At 35.5% G+C, this 19,910-nt stretch overlaps 1 protein-coding gene across 27 annotated transcripts in view; it reads left to right on the top strand.

Moving 5' to 3' along the window:
• The window catches only part of PCM1 (pericentriolar material 1), a 41,680-nt gene that overhangs the window by 13,588 nt on the left and 8,182 nt on the right, over window positions 1-19,910 (top strand). For 10 of the 27 annotated variants that reach the window (XM_018926506.3, XM_050973440.1, XM_018926508.3 and 7 more), the window contains 23 exons: window positions 383-581; window positions 883-1,059; window positions 1,796-1,953; window positions 2,171-2,382; window positions 3,952-4,103; window positions 4,182-4,311; window positions 4,994-5,128; window positions 5,574-5,767; window positions 6,907-7,104; window positions 7,990-8,212; window positions 8,331-8,476; window positions 9,331-9,521; window positions 10,649-10,832; window positions 11,499-11,860; window positions 12,387-12,545; window positions 13,333-13,389; window positions 14,550-14,722; window positions 14,803-14,931; window positions 15,517-15,637; window positions 15,950-16,087; window positions 16,323-16,456; window positions 17,515-17,649; window positions 18,178-18,375. In XM_018926506.3, coding sequence (XP_018782051.2) covers window positions 383-581; window positions 883-1,059; window positions 1,796-1,953; window positions 2,171-2,382; window positions 3,952-4,103; window positions 4,182-4,311; window positions 4,994-5,128; window positions 5,574-5,767; window positions 6,907-7,104; window positions 7,990-8,212; window positions 8,331-8,476; window positions 9,331-9,521; window positions 10,649-10,832; window positions 11,499-11,860; window positions 12,387-12,545; window positions 13,333-13,389; window positions 14,550-14,722; window positions 14,803-14,931; window positions 15,517-15,637; window positions 15,950-16,087; window positions 16,323-16,456; window positions 17,515-17,649; window positions 18,178-18,375 — 3,905 coding nt within the window. The remainder of the gene's footprint in view (window positions 1-382; window positions 582-882; window positions 1,060-1,795; window positions 1,954-2,170; window positions 2,383-3,951; window positions 4,104-4,181; window positions 4,312-4,993; window positions 5,129-5,573; window positions 5,768-6,906; window positions 7,105-7,989; window positions 8,213-8,330; window positions 8,477-9,330; window positions 9,522-10,648; window positions 10,833-11,498; window positions 11,861-12,386; window positions 12,546-13,332; window positions 13,390-14,549; window positions 14,723-14,802; window positions 14,932-15,516; window positions 15,638-15,949; window positions 16,088-16,322; window positions 16,457-17,514; window positions 17,650-18,177; window positions 18,376-19,910) is intronic. The other 17 variants (XM_018926532.3, XM_018926517.3, XM_050973448.1 and 14 more) reach the window with 10 other exon arrangements.

The following is a 19,910-nucleotide window of genomic DNA, read 5'->3' as shown; positions in this document are numbered from 1 at the left end:
AGGTGAAAAACTTGCTAGGATTTTTCTTTTGATCAAAATTCTAAAATGTTAAATTTTTATAAAAAAAGCAATGTAGCCGTAAGTAAACCCTTGGAAAAACTCTATGGGCAGATTCACAGCATGAAAGCTTCTACTTCTGACATTTGATAAAGCTAAAAGGGAATGACTGAAATCTTGTTTACAAAAGCCACCTTATTACTCACTGCCTATTGACATTGCATGCAATGAAACTTAAGAAAAAAGGTTTTATTTTGCTAAGGAAAGAAGTTATTAACTGCTGTTTTGTCTATTGATAATGTTTTCTGTCATTATTTTAATATAATTCAGTTAAGCAGATTCCTTATTACGAATTGTTCACATAAACTGTATTTCTTATCTGTAGTTTTTCCTGCTTCAAGTTCTCCTCAAAGGAGTGTTGATCAAAGAAGTACAACTTCAGCTGCTTCTGGTCCTGTAGGCATAGTAACTGTTGTCAATGGTGAACCAAACAGTCTGGCATCTGCTCCCTATCCTCCTGATTCCCTGGTTTCTCAAAATGAGAGTGAAGAGGATGAAAATCTAAATCCAACAGAAAAGCTTCAGTAAAAGTTCTTTAATTTTTTTTCAGTGTTTGCTTTAGTAATTTGGAGTGTTATTTTTTTTAATAAGTTTTGTGTTAAGTAACTGTTTCCATTTTTCATCTACCTAATTTAGTGTTAAAGATTACTTAGTAAACAATCTAATACAGTTAACTGAGTTCACAGTTTTTCAAATGTAAAATTCATATAGCTTGAAAACTGGCAATAAACTCTAAGAACTTTAGAGTACATATATTCTTTTTAACTCTATGTTGATTAGCATAATACAGCAAAACAGATTAAATACTCTTTTTTTCCTCCTCAGGAAGCTGAATGAGGTTCGTAAGAGACTGAATGAGTTACGTGAGTTAGTTCACTACTATGAGCAGACGTCTGATATGATGGCAGATGCTGTGAATGAAAACACTAAGGAGGAGGAAGAAACAGAAGAATCAGAAAGTGATTCTGAACATGAGGATCCCCAGCCTGTTACAAATATTAGGTTGTTGTATTTTCTGTTATCCAAAGTCTTTATAGCTGAGTTGTTGCTTCAGGAAACCTGCAATATTTTATTTGAGTCAACCAGAAGTAACTTAAATCTGTGCTTATTACATTAACAAAATTACAGATTTTTTCATTTGAGGTAACTGTTACACAGATATTCAATAATTATCTAATCCTTGATGTCTTATTTATTTAGATTAGCATGAACATTTAGAAAATCACTCTAAGACTTCAAAAATATGTAATTCCTTTGGGTTTAAGTACTGAATTATGTGTGTGAAATTTCAGTAGAAGATTACAGTCTTAGACTAGAGAATTGGAGTAAAAAACCTTTCAGTTTACAGCTATAATATGGCACCTGTATGCATTGAGGATCTTTGCCTGGTAGAAATGAACAGTGACTTAGCTATGCATCATATGAAGCTTTTATAGTATATACATATACCTGTAAGACCTAATGTATTGTTGCAGATCTAGCAGGGGATAATTTAAAGCTGCTTTGATTGTTTTAAAAAAAAGTAATCTGTTGGTGAGATGAATATGGAAAACCTCCCAAAGTCTGGATGGGTTTTATATGGGGTTGGAGTTTGTTCGTTTGGGGGTTTTGTTGGGTTTTTTTAGGATGAGGGGCCAGAACACCTATTCCTAAAAAAGGTAGGTAGAAAAAGACTTAAATAAAATTGTATCCATTCCAGTTTTTAAAAAGTTAACATGAGTAATTTATTTCACTCTAGAAACCCTCAAGGAATCAGTAGTTGGAGTGAAATAAATAGCAACTCAAATGTACAGTGTGGAGCTAATAACAGAGATGGAAGACATCTTAATACAGACTGTGAAATAAACAACCGATCTGCTGCTAATATAAGAACTCTAAACATGTCTTCTGCTTTAGGTATGTTCTGAAATCTTCCAGTCATTTTACTTCTTAGTGCAAATAACTCTGATAATTGCACAGAGTTTGGGAGATCCTTGTTTGATGCACAGAATATTCAAGAGCCTTATCATTAAGCTAATATTTTTCTAATGCCCATTAATTACAGTGGACTTCAGAAGTTCAGTAACGTGTCTTTCTTTGGTATTGTTTGGTTTCCTCCTCTCCCTCTTTCCAGACTGTCATAATAGGGAGAATGACAAACGCCTTGATCTACCCCAAGGTGAAGATGATGAAGTGGAAGATCGAGTTAGTGAAGATTCCATGTCTAGTCACAGAAGCAGCCTGGGTGATGTGGCTGGAGATGCTGAGTTTGAGCAGAAGATCAATAGGCTTATAGCTGCAAAACAGAAGCTTAGACAGTTACAAAACCTTGCTGCCATGGTGCAGGTATGTTACAAATATAAACTTGTGCACAAAAACTTAGCATTCATTGTTTTGTGTTGTCTGTACTTTCTAATAGGGAAAAACTGCTTAATGCAACATTTAAAATGCTTATTTGTAGTCTGGGGAAAAAGGGATACTGTTTGATTTTCCTGATTTCAAAGGTGCTACTTCTGGAGTTAAATTCAGTGATTTTCTTGGAGGATGCTAGCCTAAGAGAACAGTGGTCTTTATATTTAACCTTAGCACTGGATTACAAAATACAAACCAAGAAGTAGATAAGTATTATTTTTTTAAATATTAGACATTTTTAAGATTATACTCAGCATTCAACATATTTAGGTTTTTGAGCCCTAGGTTTTACAACGTTTGATCAATGAGGAACATTTTTCATTAAAATATTTGGATGTTGTAAGGTATTTGACTTGCAGTATTTTGGTTTGGAGGCAGTGGTTTTGTTTATTTTGAGAGTTTTGAGGGCCAGCTCTAAGTTGGAAGTGTTTTTAATTTAGAATATCTCATGCTAATTTAGTGATGTTAGTAGCACAATGTCATGGATCTATAGTCCCTTCAGAATGCTCACATTTGATCACCATCTGCTGTAATGTCTGCATACTGGATACACAGAGGTGTATCAGAAATGAAAAGGCTTTGTGTGAGGACTTTAAAATCAAGCTCAGTTGAAACCTATGTTTTACAATAGCAAGAATATAAACACAAATTTGTTATTTTAAGATAATACTCCTGTATTATTTCTCAGCATCTAGATCAGTGTTGTTTTTATCATCACTATACAGATGCTAACTGTGCAGTGGTGTACACCTGAATTAGAGATGATTCAGCAGCTTCCTTGATAAAAAGACTAATTAATGGCGTATCTTTACTCATATTTCCAAGGCTTGTTATGTGTATGTAACCTCAGCAAAGATACCGTAGGTTTGTGAGCTGTGTCATTCTTGGTCACCAGTGGTCTCTCCTGTTCAGCACAGTCTTTATGAAGAATGATTACATTGGAAAACAAAAGCAGCAGTGGCTATAGCTTTCATATTTTCAGTTTGAGAACTGAAAATACAGAAATTATGAAAAAAATAAAAGCAGAATACAAAACCAGTAGGACTTCCTCCAAAATATTTCAGATTTAGTTTTCAAGAGTAGTTTTGTTATTGTTAATAATAATATTTAAGTTCACTGATTGCAGTAAATAGGCAGTGTTGTTCACCTCAGTCTCCTTCTGTTCCTCCTTGTTCTTTCTTCATATGCTTGTATGTTTCTGTCCACTGAGTCACAGGCAAGTGGTTTGTGCTTCAAGAATGAGACAAATTATTTACATTTAGAGTGGAAGTTTCAATTGTTGAGGTTGAGTTAAATAACTTTAAATTCTCTCATTAACTCAATTTATCTTAAAGTCATGATGCCATGGTGATAATGACTTCTCAGTTCTTGGTTTGTACTAGAGATAAAGAGACTGATTAGTTCTGAAAAAATTAAACCAGACAAACTTGAGAAACTAGCTATGTTACATTTTTTCTTTATCAACCTAAAAATTGTCTAATTGCCTTTCTGACATCCTTTTAGGATGATGATCCAGAGCCTCAAGGAGCAGTTGCAAATGCGTCTAATATTGGTGACTTGTTGGGTGAGGTGGAAGAGACAAAGCAACAACCAAACAATGTCCGAGCAAGTTCCAACAAGTTAAAAAAAGATGTGCGACTGAATGAAAAAGCAAGGTAAGCCTTTGTCAGATGGTAGAGCTGTGCTTTAGGCAACTTTTTGCCAAGTAACACGTGGGTAACTTATTTACACAGAGAGAAGTTCTATGAAGCTAAACTTCAGCAGCAGCAACGGGAGCTTAAGCAGTTACAAGAAGAAAGAAGAAAACTGTTTGAAATCCAGGAAAAAATTCAAGTGTTGCAGAAAGCTTGTCCTGACCTTCAAGTAGGTAGAATGTATTTCTTTGCTGTCGTAAGGTGTTGAGCAAAAAAACAAAAAAATACCTTGGTCACCGTTTTTTCCCTATGAAAATTGGAAAAAACTTAAAATTGGTGATGCTTGTATAATATAAGCAGATGGATTTTTAAACCTAGAGTTCTGCTTATGTCATTCACTTTGCAATGGTTCTTGTTCAGTGGTTAATTTCACTGTGTTTTGTCTTCAAACCTTTGACAGAGTCTTCAAAGATACAGAACCTTCTGTCTTATTTTTAGCATGAAATATGTCTGTCCATACTGGTCAGTCACTGCTTCTTTATTTCTCTTAGTAGTCATTTGCTGGTATTTTGGAGCGATGCTGTGTCTTGTATATGTGATTAACACTTCATCATTGCATTTTAACTTAACTCTACAGGGCTTTACTATTTTTCATGGTCTTTGAAGATTAACTTCTTTCTGTGAAGTGAGCAGTAAATTTTCAATACTGTGCATCTAGAACATTATATAATAATACATAAGTTTTGTTGATTCCTGGGTAACTTTTGAAATAAATATTAAGCCTTGATTCAAAAATCGTTTTCCTAGGATTTTTCTAACCTCATAAAGGACTTAACTATGTTGAGTTTTAACTGCAGGTAAGTTTTAGAAAGCTATTATATTCTATTTTGCCATTTTGCTTTCTCTTTCAGTTGTCAGCTGGCCTGGGTAACTGTCCAGCAAATAGACAGACTTCACAAGCAACATCAACTCCAGCCACGAATGAGTGTAACACAGCTGGCAAGCCTTTATTTGAGTGTGATGAATCATTACCAGTAGGCAGTGAGGTATTTCATACTTGATATGCAGTGGCTTTTAAAGGGTTTAGAAAGACGTTACAGTTTGCTTGGACGCATTTTAAGTAGCTGGCCTGGGGAGTGGAGTAGTAGCTATTTTAACAAAGCATGTATAATTTCTTTATTTTGTTTCTGGAAAAAAGGAAATACTGACTTGAAGTGGCAAGACATTCTCTCCCAAATATAGCAATTGTTACTAAATATGAATGTGAAAGTTGAATTAATTTTGAATTTTTATCGTGAACATTTGATATTGTATACTGTAGGCAGGTCACCCTTCAAGAATATGATGAAAGTATTTGTTGAAACCTAATTTATCAATGTGTCGTTCTTCACTTTTTCCCCTGAAATTGTCTTTGATATTGATCTGGATATTACTTATTCTTTCCTGAAATTATGCTAGCATTACATTCTAATTCTTCCATTTTACTGCAAGCAGTTATGGTCTGAGATGAGAAGACATGAGATTTTAAGAGAAGAATTGCGACAGAGAAGAAAGCAACTTGAAGCTTTAATGGCTGAAGATCAGAGAAGGAGAGAGCTTGCAGAAACAATATCTGCTGTTGCTGCATCTGTTAAAAGTGAAGGGTCAGAAGCTCAGTGTACTCCACGGCAGAGCAGGACTGAAAAGTAAGAGCACAAGTTAACTTGTATTCATCCATGGGTGCTTCCATTTTTTAGTAGGATTTCAGTGTTGGGGGCAGTTTCCTGTGTTCATCTGACCACTGAATGTGATGATTTAACAGAGCAGGAAATTAATTTCTTGGTTTGTGAAGTGACTGTTACTTAGCAACTTGCCAGTTTAATGGGTTTTCCCAGCATATTTAGTCTCTTCTGTTCTGCCAGTGGGGAAAAGAAACACCTAAGAAGAAGAAATTGCATGGAAAATGCCAAATTATCAGAGTAGGTTTTTTTTCATCTTTACCCATTTTATAGCATAGTAGAGTAAAACAGACAGTAATTTCATTTATCTGTCCCAGTATTAGAAGCAGAATGCAAGTTTGCATTGGTGAGAATCACAGAATCAACTGGGTTGGAAAAGGCCTTGAAGATTGAGTCTAACCTATGACCTGATACCACCTTGACAACGAGACCATGGCACTGAGTTCCACATCCTTAAAATGCCTCAAGGGACAATGACTCAATCACCTCCCTGGACCGTCCATTCCAGTGTCCAGTCAATCACTAATGTCCAGCCTAAACCCCCCTGACTCAGCTTAAGATTGTCCTCATGTCCTGTCACTGGTTGCCTTGGAGATGAGGCTGACTCCCCCACCTGGCTAACCCCTCCTACCAAGCAGTTGTAGAGAGCAATATGGTCTCCCCTAAAACTCCTCCAGGCTAAGCAACCCCAGCTCCCTCAGCCACTTCTCACAGGACTTGTGTTCCAGTCTCTTCACCAGCCTTGTTGCCCTTCTCGGGATATGCTCCAGCATCTCAACGTGCTTTCTAAATTGCAGGGCCCAGAACTGGACATGGCCCTCAAGGTGCAGCCTAACTTGTGCCAAGTACAGGGGAAGAGTGACCTCCCTGGTCTTGCTGGCCATGCTCTTCCTGATATAGGCAAGGTTGCTAATGGTCTTCTTGGCCATGTGGGCACACTACTGATTCATGTTCAAAACAGTTCAATTCTTTTTGGTGCAGCTTGATTAATTGCAGATAGACTTGCAATTGGCAACAGATTGTTTTAATAATTTGTCATAAACTTGAAAAAGAAATACTCTTTTTCCAAACACCCCTTTTCTCCCTGACCCTGCAATGTTCACTAGGACAATGGCTACCTGGGGAGGTTCTACCCAGTGTGCCCTAGAGGAAGAAAATGGAGATGAAGACGGTTATCTCTCTGATGGAGGTGGTCAGGCAGAAGAAGAGGAAGAAGATGCATCAAGTTTGAATGACAGTTTCTCTGTTTATCCCAATAACAACATACCAGAAAACGCCTATTTTGGTAAAGGAAACAAAGATAGGTTAGTAACCTTATTTGTTGGTCTGATGCTTGTCTGAGTATTTGGAAGAGGGTGGAAGAAGCTTTATATTAACTACAAGGCATCCTCACAGCAAAGAAAAATTCTTTCTGCTTGTTAGCGGCAGTTTCTTGTCTGAGTCTTTGTAGCTGCAGTGTGTATAACTGACTTGGTGATTTCTTTTCAGTCTTATTAAAAATCTGCCATTGAGCTCTCCAGTTGTGTGGTAGTGGCTTCTGATGTTCCTGTTTATTTTTAATCAGCTTAAAAGATAGTCAATGTGTGAAATTTTTGCTGTGATCAGTCTCTTCAAAAGTAGTAATTCAGAGAATTAAACTAACTGAAATTTTTCCTTCTAAATTGCTGGCTTCTGTAGTTGTGAAAACTATTTCTTAATTGTGAATAATTTTAATTCTTGTTTACCTGATTGACTTCCTTCGTAACATTTGTGTGATTAAATGAAAATGCTTTAATCACATTTGTGTGACTAAATGAAAATCTATGTATATATCTGCAGTTATTTCTTCTGGTTTGGATACCAAAATGACTTTAGTAGACAGTGGGCTCATCAGGGGCTGGACTTGTCAATGTATTATGTTGGTCCCTTCTATTTTCATCGAGTACATGTTATCAGTAATGGAAAATACTAAAAACAAGATCCAGACACATTCTTAGCCATTCCTTTTTTGACAGTCATAGTCAGGTGGGGATCTCCTGTTTCCATTTGTTTAGGATAATGTTGGATTGACAAAATGACATGTGTAATTAGCTGGCCTGTGCCATGTGAGTTTTTGATGCACAACTTAAACATAATTTGAATAATGGAAATATTATTAGTTGTTTGAATTATCTGATTTTGTCCTCATTCTTCAAATTTTCCCAACCCAGGTGGAAAAACTGCCGTCCCCTTTCAGCAGATGGAAATTATCGGCCCGTGTCTAAGGCCAGGCAACAGCAAAACATAAATATGCGGCGTCAGGAAAATTTTCGGTGGATGTCTGAGCTTTCCTATGTGGAAGAAAAGGAGCGATGGCAAGAGCAGATCAATCAGTTGAAGAAACAGCATGAATTTAGTGTCAGCATTTGTCAAACTTTGATGCAGGATCAGCAGGTAGATGAGGAACAGTTATTTTGCTGTTCTTATTTGCCTTTTATTCTCTTTCTAACTCTTTGTAGAACTAACTTCTGTTTTTTGTGATTGGTCACTGTTACATGTTTTCTTTCCACAGACCCTCTCTTGCCTTCTGCAGACTTTGCTCACAGGACCCTATAGCATGATGCCCAATAATGTTGCATCTTCACAAATACATCTCATTATGCATCAGTTAAACCAGTGTTACACTCAACTGACTTGGCAGCAGAATAATGTCCAAAGGTTTGTTGACTCTATTAGTGTTTAACTGTGGAATTTGAAATGCTTCAGTAGCAGGAACATGGTTATGTGAATAAAAGATCACAGATATTAGTTAAATATGCAAATCTTGAACTGCTAAGTTGATAAGGAGCTTTTGAAATTGTGTGCAGCATTTTTGGTTGTTGTCTTTTTCCCCCACAACCTCTTTAATACCTTTAAAAGTACTTTTCTAGTAATCTTCATTGAAGGGAACCAAAAGTTGGCAAAAATCTGTTGTAGTAGTTATTTTCTAATATGCTTTTGTGTCTGTAGTCTTCACTAGACTACCTGGCAAGATTCTGGATTCTAATGGTAATATACTGCAAAAAAGCATTTTGTCCTTTCTTAGTGTTTTCAATTACAATTTGTGCTTCTTACATTCCATTTGGATGATGGAATGTAAGATTGCATGAAAGTTGAAGCTCTTCATCTCTGTTTTGTATTTGGAAAGTGATATATATGTGCTGTCCTCTTACAAAGTTTTTAAAATCAATTTTAACCTCTGTTCTGTAAATACTTTGTATATTTGATTGTTTCTGTTGAAGTTTTCAGCTTGCTTATTTCTTTAGTATGTAGTCAGTTTTTTTTGTTTTTACAAGGATGTTTAAACTGTGCATGCATGACCACTAGTACAGAGCAGTTGATTTTAAACCAGCTCAGGATTAAATGTAATTTTTATCTTGAGGTTTTTTTATAAGCTAAATAGAGCACTTCTTTACATACATTACATGGTATAGGTGAAATAATATGAAGCTCAAATTACTTGAGTATAAATGTACAGTTTTCCCGTAATATTATTTTTTTTCTCCAAGTTGTTATTTTTTCTTATTTTCAAGGTTGAAACAAATGTTAAGTGATCTTATGCAGCAGCAAGAACAACAGTGTCAAGAGAAACCATCAAGAAAGGAGAGAGGCAGTAGTGCACCGCCACCTCCATCTCCTGTTTTCTGTCCATTCAACTACCCTCCGCAACCTGTGAACCTCTTTAGTGTTCCAGGATTTACTAATTTTTCTTCCTTTGCTCCAGGTGAGTATTCCTGTAGGTATGAGAAGTAATATGAATTTCAAAAATTGACATTTTCTCATTTAATTGAAATTATAATGTGAAACTTAATGAAACTCAGTCACTCTTCCTTTATCTTGAAATGGTCTTAAGCAGAAGTTTACCAGTTATTGCTGAATAATTGTGTATTTTTACTTCAGTATGAAGAGCAAGACTCTCTCAGTATGAAGTTAGTTATACTTCATACTGAGAGAGTCTTGCTCTTCATACTGAAGAAAATACTCACTCCGTGTAAGGTTTCAAATCCAACATACAAAACGCAGTGTTTGAAGCTTTTACATACCTTCAGCAATCATTTCATAGTTGAAATCAAGTTCTGAGTGCACCATGTAATTGGAAGGTGGCACTTGGTAATTATTTCTGTTTTTCTTAGAACTTCAAACACTCATGATTGTTATAAATGCCTGGAAAAGGAGCATGTTAACCAGTTTTTGTTCCCATCAGAGTTGTACAGTAACTGTTGACTTGGATACAGTATTCCTAATCTCTTTCTATAATCTACTTTTGCTGTTGGATTTGGAGGAAAAGAGTGTAGGTATTTTACTGTATAACTCAAAGTAAACAAAACTATCTTAATATGTTTCAGTCTTGTTAGGAAACCAGGAAATAGGCATAGACCTAGATTAGAACTTTCAAATTGCAGAGTCTGTTTTCTGTTTGAGAACATTTTAAAAATTACATGGAACCTACCCCAAAAAAACCCAGTTACATTCAGTTTGCCATTTCTATAAGGATTCTGATGTTAAAATTGAAGTAGTATGAAACTATGACTTCTTTGGCTCTATAAGTACCTGAACCATTGGAATTTTCTTGTCAATTGGAACTGTTGTTATTTGGAGCTCTTTACTGGAGTTTCTTGAAGGACCTTGATCTCCACTGATGGGATTGTAGTATCCAGTAGTGTTCAAAACCTTCACTAAAGATAAATTCTGATTGTTTACAGCGCTTTCAGGATGAAAACAGTTCTTGCTTACTTCCCCAATGTATTTTTGCTTCATAATTTCATGCTGCCACACAGTATGTCTCAAATTTGAATTTTACTACACAAATAAATGAGGTAATATCTTCTGACTCTCTTGTTTACTTCGTAGGTATTAACTGTAATCCAGTGTTTCCATCTGGTTTTGGAGATTTTGCACATAATGTTTCTCCACGCAGCAGTGAGCAGCAGGAGCAGCAGCATCCTCTAGAACATAATACTTCTGGGAAAACAGAGTATATGGCATTCCCCAAACCCTTTGAAAGCAGTTCCTCTAATGGAGCAGAAAAACAAAGGTATTGAATGTCAAAGTGCAGCTCTTCTTTAATAATTTCTCCTCCCTTTTCTGGGCCTTGTGGGAGATTATAATTCATAAGGGAATTTATTGTCATAGAATTACTATATGAGCTTGACTTTTCTAAAGTTCCAACTTAATTTTTTTCTTTTTTTTTTCAGTAGTGTTCTGCTTTTCTATATATAAATTAATGTATCACATAATGAAAATTTTAAAATCAAATGCAATCTTGGAGTGGTTTTCTAACAGTTTCTGTAGGTGGAGTAAGGTTTTGTTTCTGTGGGATTGTTTTGAAACTGAGTTGTTTGAATAATTAGAGGATATAATTTCAGTGAATTCTTATTTTTTTTGTGCTACTTTAGATTGTACTGAATGTTGCTTTAAGAAATGTTTTGGCCTGTGGTACTATTTGAGCACAGCAGTAGCTGCATAAATATATTCATGTTGAAACCAGGGATAGATAAATGGGAAGTTCTGTTCTCCATTTGGAAGGGTTCTCTGGAGCTGTTTATTTTTCAATATTCATTTGATGTCTAACTAACAGGGGCATATAATTTGCATTAGAGATAAACTGTTTGCCTGGTAATACATGATGTTTCTATCTGAGAGATTAGGTTATGGTATATTGAGATTGGTCTGTGGGTCTTTTTTTTTTTTTTTTTTCTAGCAGAAGGAATCATAGACAACCTGAAGAGGAAACAGAAAAAAGATCAACTTGGCTTGATGATAGCCAAGAAATGAAGAAAGATGATCAGTCTCAGCTGAATGCAGGTTTTGCAGTTTCAGTACAAAACATTGCTTCTGGTCATAAGAATCAGTGCGATATGAACCGGAGAAGAGAGTTTGATGAAGAGTCTTTGGAGAGTTTCAGCAGCATGCCTGATCCAATAGACCCAACTACTGTGACAAAGACATTTAGATCTAGAAAAGCATCAGCACAAGCAAGCCTGGCATCAAAAGATAAAACGCCCAAATCAAAGACTAAGAGGAAGAGTTCTTCTCAGCTAAAAGGCAGAACTAAAAATGCTGGTAGGTTGTAAAGTAATCTTGGATACTGTGGCAAGCTTGGCTTAGATTATAATCATTACATTCCAGAGAATTTACTCTCCCTAAATAGTACCTATAATAATGAAAATAAGTTATTGAAATGACTAAATTTTGTATAATACAACTGCATAAGTTTTTTTAGGATTTCAGTAAATAGAAAATAAATAACCAATTGAGAGGATTGTGGATGCAGATACGTACAGATTTAAAATAACAAGGAGAATCTTCTTCATTTTCTTCTTGTTCAAACTGGATTATTTGCTGAAAAAAAATAGCTTCATTAATATTGTGAAAAGAGAGGGACTATACTAGTTAGTATAGTAGTACTGTTGGAGTTGGTGAGGATTTAGTACTACTGTATGGCTTCAGTATACAGAGGAAGATTTTAGTATAGGAAACATCATTAGTATTTTGCATCTCTAAGAGTGCCCTTGAACAAATTTTCTAAAGTAACAAAACATCTTGTAAGCTGTTTCTTTATTTCTTTCTTTTCGTTTCCTCCCGTTAGGTTATGAAAGTGCAAGTGCTTCTAGTGTGTGTGAGCCCTGCAAGAACAATAAAAGCAGACACTCTGATGACGTGGTTCATGCAAAGGTGTTCAGCAAAAGGAATCAGGAGCAATTGGAAAAAATAATTAAATACAGTAGATCTACAGAAATGTCTTCAGGTACTCTTTTCTAAATATTTAATTATTTTGTTAACTTATGTGAGTAAGAGACCTTCGTTGCTAGTGTGTTATTTAAATGCAGTGTGTTTTGGCAGGAAGACAGAACTGTATATTTAGCATGTGGATTTTGCATTTTAATTTCTAATGATGCTGTAAATGTAAATTGTGTAAAAAGTTTTATATTAATTGCTTTTGGGCATTCTCTGTATATTAAATACTTGATTAAAGTAATTTACAAATCTTTTACCATACAAAAAGCAAAAATATAGCCAATCTCACCCATTTGTTGGTGATTTTATGGAAAGTAACTGTTAAACTGATGAAACTTTGCTTGATGTTTAAACTACATCTTGCACTGCGTACATGTCTTCTTCCTATTTGTGCTTAAATGAGCTCCATCAAATATCATTCAAATTCAGTCTTTGAACATCACATAAACCCTTACATTTTTGCCATCTGCACTGCTTTTCTTGTACTAGATAATAAAAATTCTCTCTCCTGTGCCTTTTTTGGTTCTGCCATTATTTCTGTTTTGTTTAAGAGATGCAGAAATTTTAGTTGTTGTAGCACAATATAAAGCTTTGCCAGTGTAGCTATGTCCACACTAAGAGCTGTTTATTAGTGTACATAATAAACTTCACTGGTCAAGTTCTCATTCTCACAGTAAGCAGCTCTGATGTGGTTTGGATGACTAAGCAGTCTTCCTCCTGCTGTTTTGTATAGACCCTGTCTTTATTTCTGGTGCACATTTTTGTGTTTATCACTGTCTATCCCCACTTTCCTACAGCGCATGCTAGGAGAATTCTGCAGCAGTCTAACAGAAATGCATGCATTGAAGCGCCAGGTAATGCATTCACTGCTTAGCTTCAACAATATGCTATTACTTTTTTTTTTCTTCTCTTACCTTTGGTCCTATAACTCACTGTTTAGCAGATGTTCAAGGTTAGTGCTACGGCAGCACCCTCCCTATAACCAAGACAAGAGAAGCCACCTTGCATGAACAGCAGTGTTACCAACTGCTTTGAATTACAGTTGTGGAGAATGTGGTTACCATGTTCTTGATTAGTAAAAATTACAGATAGAAAAAATAGAAAATATGGAGGTAGATACTACATCAAAAAATTTATTTAGTAGGCATTTTTAGTATGTTTAAAAGTGGCTATTACATATTAGTAATGGGGGAGGGATGCAATTTGTGGTAACTTTTCAAAGGTTGAAAAAGCTTGCCTGTGCTTAAAAAATTGGTAAACTATTTGCAGATAATCAAATTGCACAGTAATGTTTGCTGTATTACTAATAACTTCATTAACTTGAATATTAACAATTACACATCTGTTGAACTGAGTTTTCTGAATTTAACTGTTTCCATTCAGCACTTCCCAAATAATGCATGTAATAATTTGATTGTTGTGATGCAAGGATAATCCTTAATTTTCAGATGAATGGGAGGTTTGTTAGGCAACACATTGTCTTATGTAATAAGGTTTAAGAGTAGGAGGTTTTTTGTGAACTTAGGAGTGATACTAGACATGTATAAGAATGTAGCATTTATGTTGGGACAGAGTGGCTTTCTTGAATTTAGTCTAAAGTTTTTTTAATGCTGCTTGTGTTGCAGAAGTGTGGACTGCTTGTATTATATAAACCTGAAACCTTTCACTATCTTTCTTGAAATGTCTTAAAAGTCCATTTTCAGTGTTTAATACTTACTGTGCTGTGTGCAGTATTCTCTTTTATAAACAATACTTTCAAAAGGTATTGTTCAGAAGTGTAAAGAAAATTATTTTTACAATTGCTCTGTATTGTATTTTATATATTGAAGGTTGCATAAGGTATAATTTAGGAATGTTTGCCCTTCAGGAAATTATTAAGCTTTATGAAAGCAGCTATATTAGGGAATCTGCAATGATTGAGACATAATTTGTATACCCATAACTTGCATACCTGATAGCTTGTTAAATGGATGCCTGTCAAGGACTTAACAAGTTCCTTTATTTTTTTCTACAGAAACTGGTAGTGATCTTTCTATGTTTGAAGCTTTGCGAGACACAATTTATTCTGAAGTGGCAACTCTTATTTCTCAAAATGAGTCTCGTCCCCACTTTCTTATTGAACTTTTCCATGAGCTTCAGCTGCTAAATACAGATTATCTGAGGCAAAGGGCTCTATATGCTCTACAGGTATGCACAGAATTTTTGATTTTGTATATGAATCAAGCAAACCTTAGATCTTTTTTTACAGCATAGATTATCTTTTCCAGGATATAGTGACCAGACATTTATGTGAGAAAAATGAAAAAGGGAAGTGTTCAAAATCACTGAATTCTTCAACATGGGTGGCATCAAATTCTGAACTCACTCCTAGTGAAAGTCTTGCCTCTACAGATGATGTAAGTGTTGAAATTCAGAAGCTACTGGCAGCTTTTCCTGTATTTCAGTTTGTACACATGTATGCTTGTCTAGTGAAATATACTAGGAATTTAATTTTGTTAAGATTAGTATTGACTTGCACAGACTTTTCTAAACAACTAGTGGTGAAAGAATCAGTGCAAAAGTGATAAAATATGGTAGGACTCTCGGTATTGCAAATGAGTGATGTGTCGGGGCGAATGAAATATGGAGAGGATGTAAATTGGAAACTGATACATTCAGAAAGAGCCAAATTCCTCTCCTGAGTAAGGTCAGGACAAGTACTGATGACGATTCTCCAAAATTTTTTGCTTTTTTGTATTTAAGAAATCAATTATACCTTTGTACAGTTTCTTACATGTTTTGCACTTAAAGTATTTGAAGTAAGCATGGTACGTGAACCTGATGGATTTTTAACCTGAAAGTAGAATTATTCTCCAGTCAGGCAGTCTGATGACAAACCCTGATACCACAGCAAGTCACTGAAAAGAATTGCAGGCTTGTTCACTCATCTGTTAGAGTATGGTGTGTTTCTTCTTTGTATTTAGTTGTCTGGTATTTTTTAGGAAACTTTTGGCAAGAACTTTTCTACAGAAGCATGTCAAGAATGTGAACGACCTGATGCAGACAATGGCAGTACTTTGTCTACTTCTTCAAATTTTGAACCCTTTGCCACTGATGACCTTGGTGAGAATGATGTGACTTAGTGTTTTAAGTGTTCCTCCCTCCCTTCCTCCCTAAATGCCTGCAATTATCTGCACTTTAGTACACTGTTATTTGATTTTTAGTGTGTAATTACATGTTTTGTAGGACAAAACATAAATAAATTAGCTAATTGTGAAACACAGAGTGTTTATCAAAGTGTGTAATAAAATATTGAAACTAGTTATATGTGGATTTCAAAACCTGGGGCCTTAAAGTCATTTTAATCATTGTTTGTTTGTCTATCAATTGAAAACTTTTTATTTAGATTAAAAAGTGTTTTTATTCTGAATATAGGCAACACAGTGATTCATTTAGATAAAGCTTTGTCTTGGATGAGGGAATATGAGCGTATGAAAGTTGAAGCTGAAAGTACCCTTGACTCTGAGGGCTGCTCTAGTAATTTTCAGGGTGCTTCTGCTGCTAAATTAGAAGGTATGCACCTATACATATATTTTGCTTAGTTTTAGAAAATAATTCTAGTAACTATCAAGCTAAATTGCTTTCCTCTTTATTTATATTGAAAACTTAGCAGTTTGAAAGGATATTTACATACTTAAGGAAATAATATTTCTTTTTAAAATAAATTTTTGAAAGTGATATTTCTTTAACAGTAATGTTGAATGTATTAAATGTACTACCTTTTTTTTCTTCTTTTTATTAAAACAAGGTCCAGGTACTGGTGAATGTCAGTCTGTGCCACAGTCAGGTGATGTTTCTGCAGTTCCATGTCCTCGTATAGATACTCAGCAGCTGGACCGGCAGATTAAAGCAATTATGAAGGAGGTCATTCCTTTTCTGAAGGTAAGGGGTCTTTATAATATGGCATGAATTAGAAGAGTAAGAAAAGCACTTGTGTAATTGCACAGAAGAACATTATTTAAAATCTAAAACTTGCCTCTTAGAAACAGCTGCCCATAAATATGTGTTCAGTTGCAGACTCCGGTGAAGATGAAGGAAGAATTAGATGTTCCACAGAAAGATTCTGTGTAGTTTTTAATAGGAGAAATAAATGGTGAGGCTTCTAGATTTCATAGAGCAGGTGGACTTGACATCAAAAAGAGTAGAGGTTGCTTGCTTTGGAGCTGACAAAATTAAATATAGGAATGTTTGAGAATGTACTTCTGAAATATTTGGTGCCTTTTGGCAGCTGAACTGACATCACTGATTAAAACTGCTACATGTACAGTAATAGAGTATTTTTGAAAAATATCTCTGAGTAGTTGATTTTTAGCATTATTTTCTCCTGTTTACAAATATCTTTAAAGTCGTTGAGAACTTTTTAACTTCTGTGACGACAAAGAAGAAATGTTCTTCTTTAAAGAAGGAGAAATAGTCACAGTTCTTCTTTGCAAGGTTGGAGAGCAGAGAAGATTGAGTTGCTTAAGGCATCTCCTTGTTCCTTTTTATAGTATGCACAGTGTATAAGCTTAGGTTTGTCTAATAAGGTATTTGGTAATACTCAGTTTAAAACCTCTATATTGTTGACATGCCACAGTCAGAGTGCCTGAAGACTTGTTCTTTATCTGCAATTTTAAGGCTGCATATAACAGTAGATGTCTTAATATACACTTAAATACACTTGTGTACACAGCCGCAATATATGAAGCTTCTTGGTTTGGCCAAACATTGTAAGATGCCAAGTACTCATGTACTAGAAAACTGAGATAAATCTTCTTGTGTTGTGAGCAAGCAGTCATTCATGAAGTATGGTGTTCGTGAGATTGGTTAGGACTTTTTTGTCATGTGCTGTTTCTTCAGTGGACAGGTGGGGTTTTTTATAAATTAATTTCTGTATTTGGGTTGATGGCTAGTTTTTCTTTTGAAGTGGTAACAAAGCTCATTCTGTGATACTTTTGTAGGAACACATGGATGAAGTCTGCTCTTCTCAATTACTGACATCAGTAAGACGTATGGTCTTGACTCTTACACAACAAAATGATGAAAGTAAAGAATTTGTGAAGTTCTTTCATAAGCAGCTTGGCAGTATACTTCAGGTTAGTAGTTTTTCAGTTCTGTTTTGCAGCACTTAAGTTGGCTAATGAGCCAACTTCTCTGAAGTTGGATTTTACACCTTGAATAGCCTAGCTGCAGTTCTTCCTCACCTTAGGTACAGTGACGAGGTATTACCTTTGTTCCTAAACAAATTATTTACTGCACAAAGAACATATTTTCTGTCAGAGCCAGGTAGTGAGAAGTGTATCTCTGGCCTGTGATTGTCTTCAAGGAAGAGCTCTAGTGATGCTTTTCATGGACATCTTGTGTCAATTCCTGAAAATCTGTAGTTTGCACTTCTCATTCTTCTTTTTTTTCTACAAGCATGGAGTTTAAATAATGTGCTTCTTAAGTTCTGTGTTATGTGACTAGAGATTCCATGTAAAATCTGTTTAGGACACTAAAACTTTTTAAAATAATATGAGCTTATACATACATAACTCATTTCAAGTTATTAGAAATATGAAAAATACTTATCTTTAAAGCTTGAAAGCTTATTTCAGAAACTGAAGAATTATTTCTCTTCACAGGATTCACTGGCAAAATTTGCTGGTAGAAAATTAAAAGATTGTGGGGAGGATCTTCTTGTGGAGATCTCTGAAGTATTATTCAATGAATTAGCCTTTTTTAAACTCATGCAAGACTTGGATAGCAACAGTATTTCTGTAAAGCAGAGATGTAAACGAAAAATAGAAACCACTGAAGGAATGCAGTCTTATGCTAAAGAGGTTTGTTTTATTTTATTTTTGAAAAATGTAGCTTTTGGTAGATTGCTAAATATGTGTATTTTCTAAACTGGTTTGGTTGCCTTATTTTATACCTTATATATATGTTTTTTTATTTATTTTACAAGTTGCTGTGTAATCACAGTATCGCTTGTGTAGGAGCATGAGCAGGTTTTTGTCAGTAAGGGCAAGTCCTGTGTCACAGATGCGGATCTGTTATAGATGTGTAATTTTATCGACTTCATTTGTAATTCAGAGGAAATGTCTTAACGGTTTTATGTGAACATAGGAAGGAATTAACAAGTGTTGAAATCGTTTTAACACATGGGGTCATTGAGTAGTTTAACCCCAGTAGGCAGCTGAGCCTCTCACAGCCACTCAGTCCCCTCTGTGGAAAGGGAAAAAAGCAGAAGGGTAAAACAGAAAACACTCCTGGGTTGAGATAAAGACAATTGAATTGGTATAGTCAAAGCAGAGCAAAACAAGGAATTCATTCACCACTTCCCATAGGCAGGCAGGTGTTCAGCCACCTCTAGGAGAGCAGGTCTCCATCACATGTAATGGTGACATGGGAAGTCAAGCACCATCACTTTGGATTTTCCCCCCCCTCACTCTTCACCCTTCAGCTTTATATGCTGAGCATGATGCTGTGTGGTGTGGGACATCCTTGGGTTAGTGAGGATCATCTTCCCTGGCTGTGTCCCCTTCCAAGTGCTCTGCACTCTCACCTCTTGCTTTTAGGGTGGGGTAAGGAGTAGAGGTCTTGACTCTGTGGAATGCTGTTTGGCAGTAATGAAAACATCCCTGTGCTGTCCACCCCGTGTTCAACACAAATCAAAAACACAGCCTGTACTACCTACTGTGAAGAAGTTTACTTCTATCCCAGTGTGTTGGTTTTGCATGGGCCCACTACACCCAGCTAAGTATTTTGACATATTGGAGGTCCCAGTTCATTATCTCTTTAGTTTGCCTGCTGGTTTCCTTGCATCATCTTTAACAAAATAAGAGTAAATCTCTGAAGTTGTCATGTAGTTGGTTTGTTGGCATATGCAGAAAGAATCAGTTTCTGGACTTGGTGTGTAAAATATATATAAGTTTTCAGAAATATTTGAGAGATATGTAGGACATTTTCTTGCTCTAAAAAGCAAGCTTTGGCTAGGTTTCACACCATTTACATTTTACTATTGCTTTTATTGGGAGCATAGCTGCGGGTATTTTTTAAGTTTACAAAACAAACAATAAACCAGATCATGTTGATGTATTTATGATTTCAGTGTCCTTTCGGCTTTCTTCTAGGAACACAAATACCAAAACATACCCTTAATTCATTTCTAAATGCCAGCAGAAGATATATTTTGAACCTGATATAAACTATAAAGTTCTACAAGTATTTTTAGGTGTTCCACCAGCTATACTTCAAGATAATAAATTTAGATATATCAGTAGTATGTATGGTATGAGGGAAACTGTGGAGTGCCTTGTAAAGAGGCCAAAGGAACACTCTGAATCCAGAAAGATTTAGACATGACTTCCTGTTT

Source organism: Serinus canaria, chromosome 4 (assembly GCF_022539315.1).
Source record: "Serinus canaria isolate serCan28SL12 chromosome 4, serCan2020, whole genome shotgun sequence".
NCBI classification, from domain to species: Eukaryota; Metazoa; Chordata; class Aves; order Passeriformes; family Fringillidae; genus Serinus; species Serinus canaria.
Note: the sequence above shows the minus strand (reverse complement) of the source record. Positions and strands in the feature narration are given on the sequence as shown.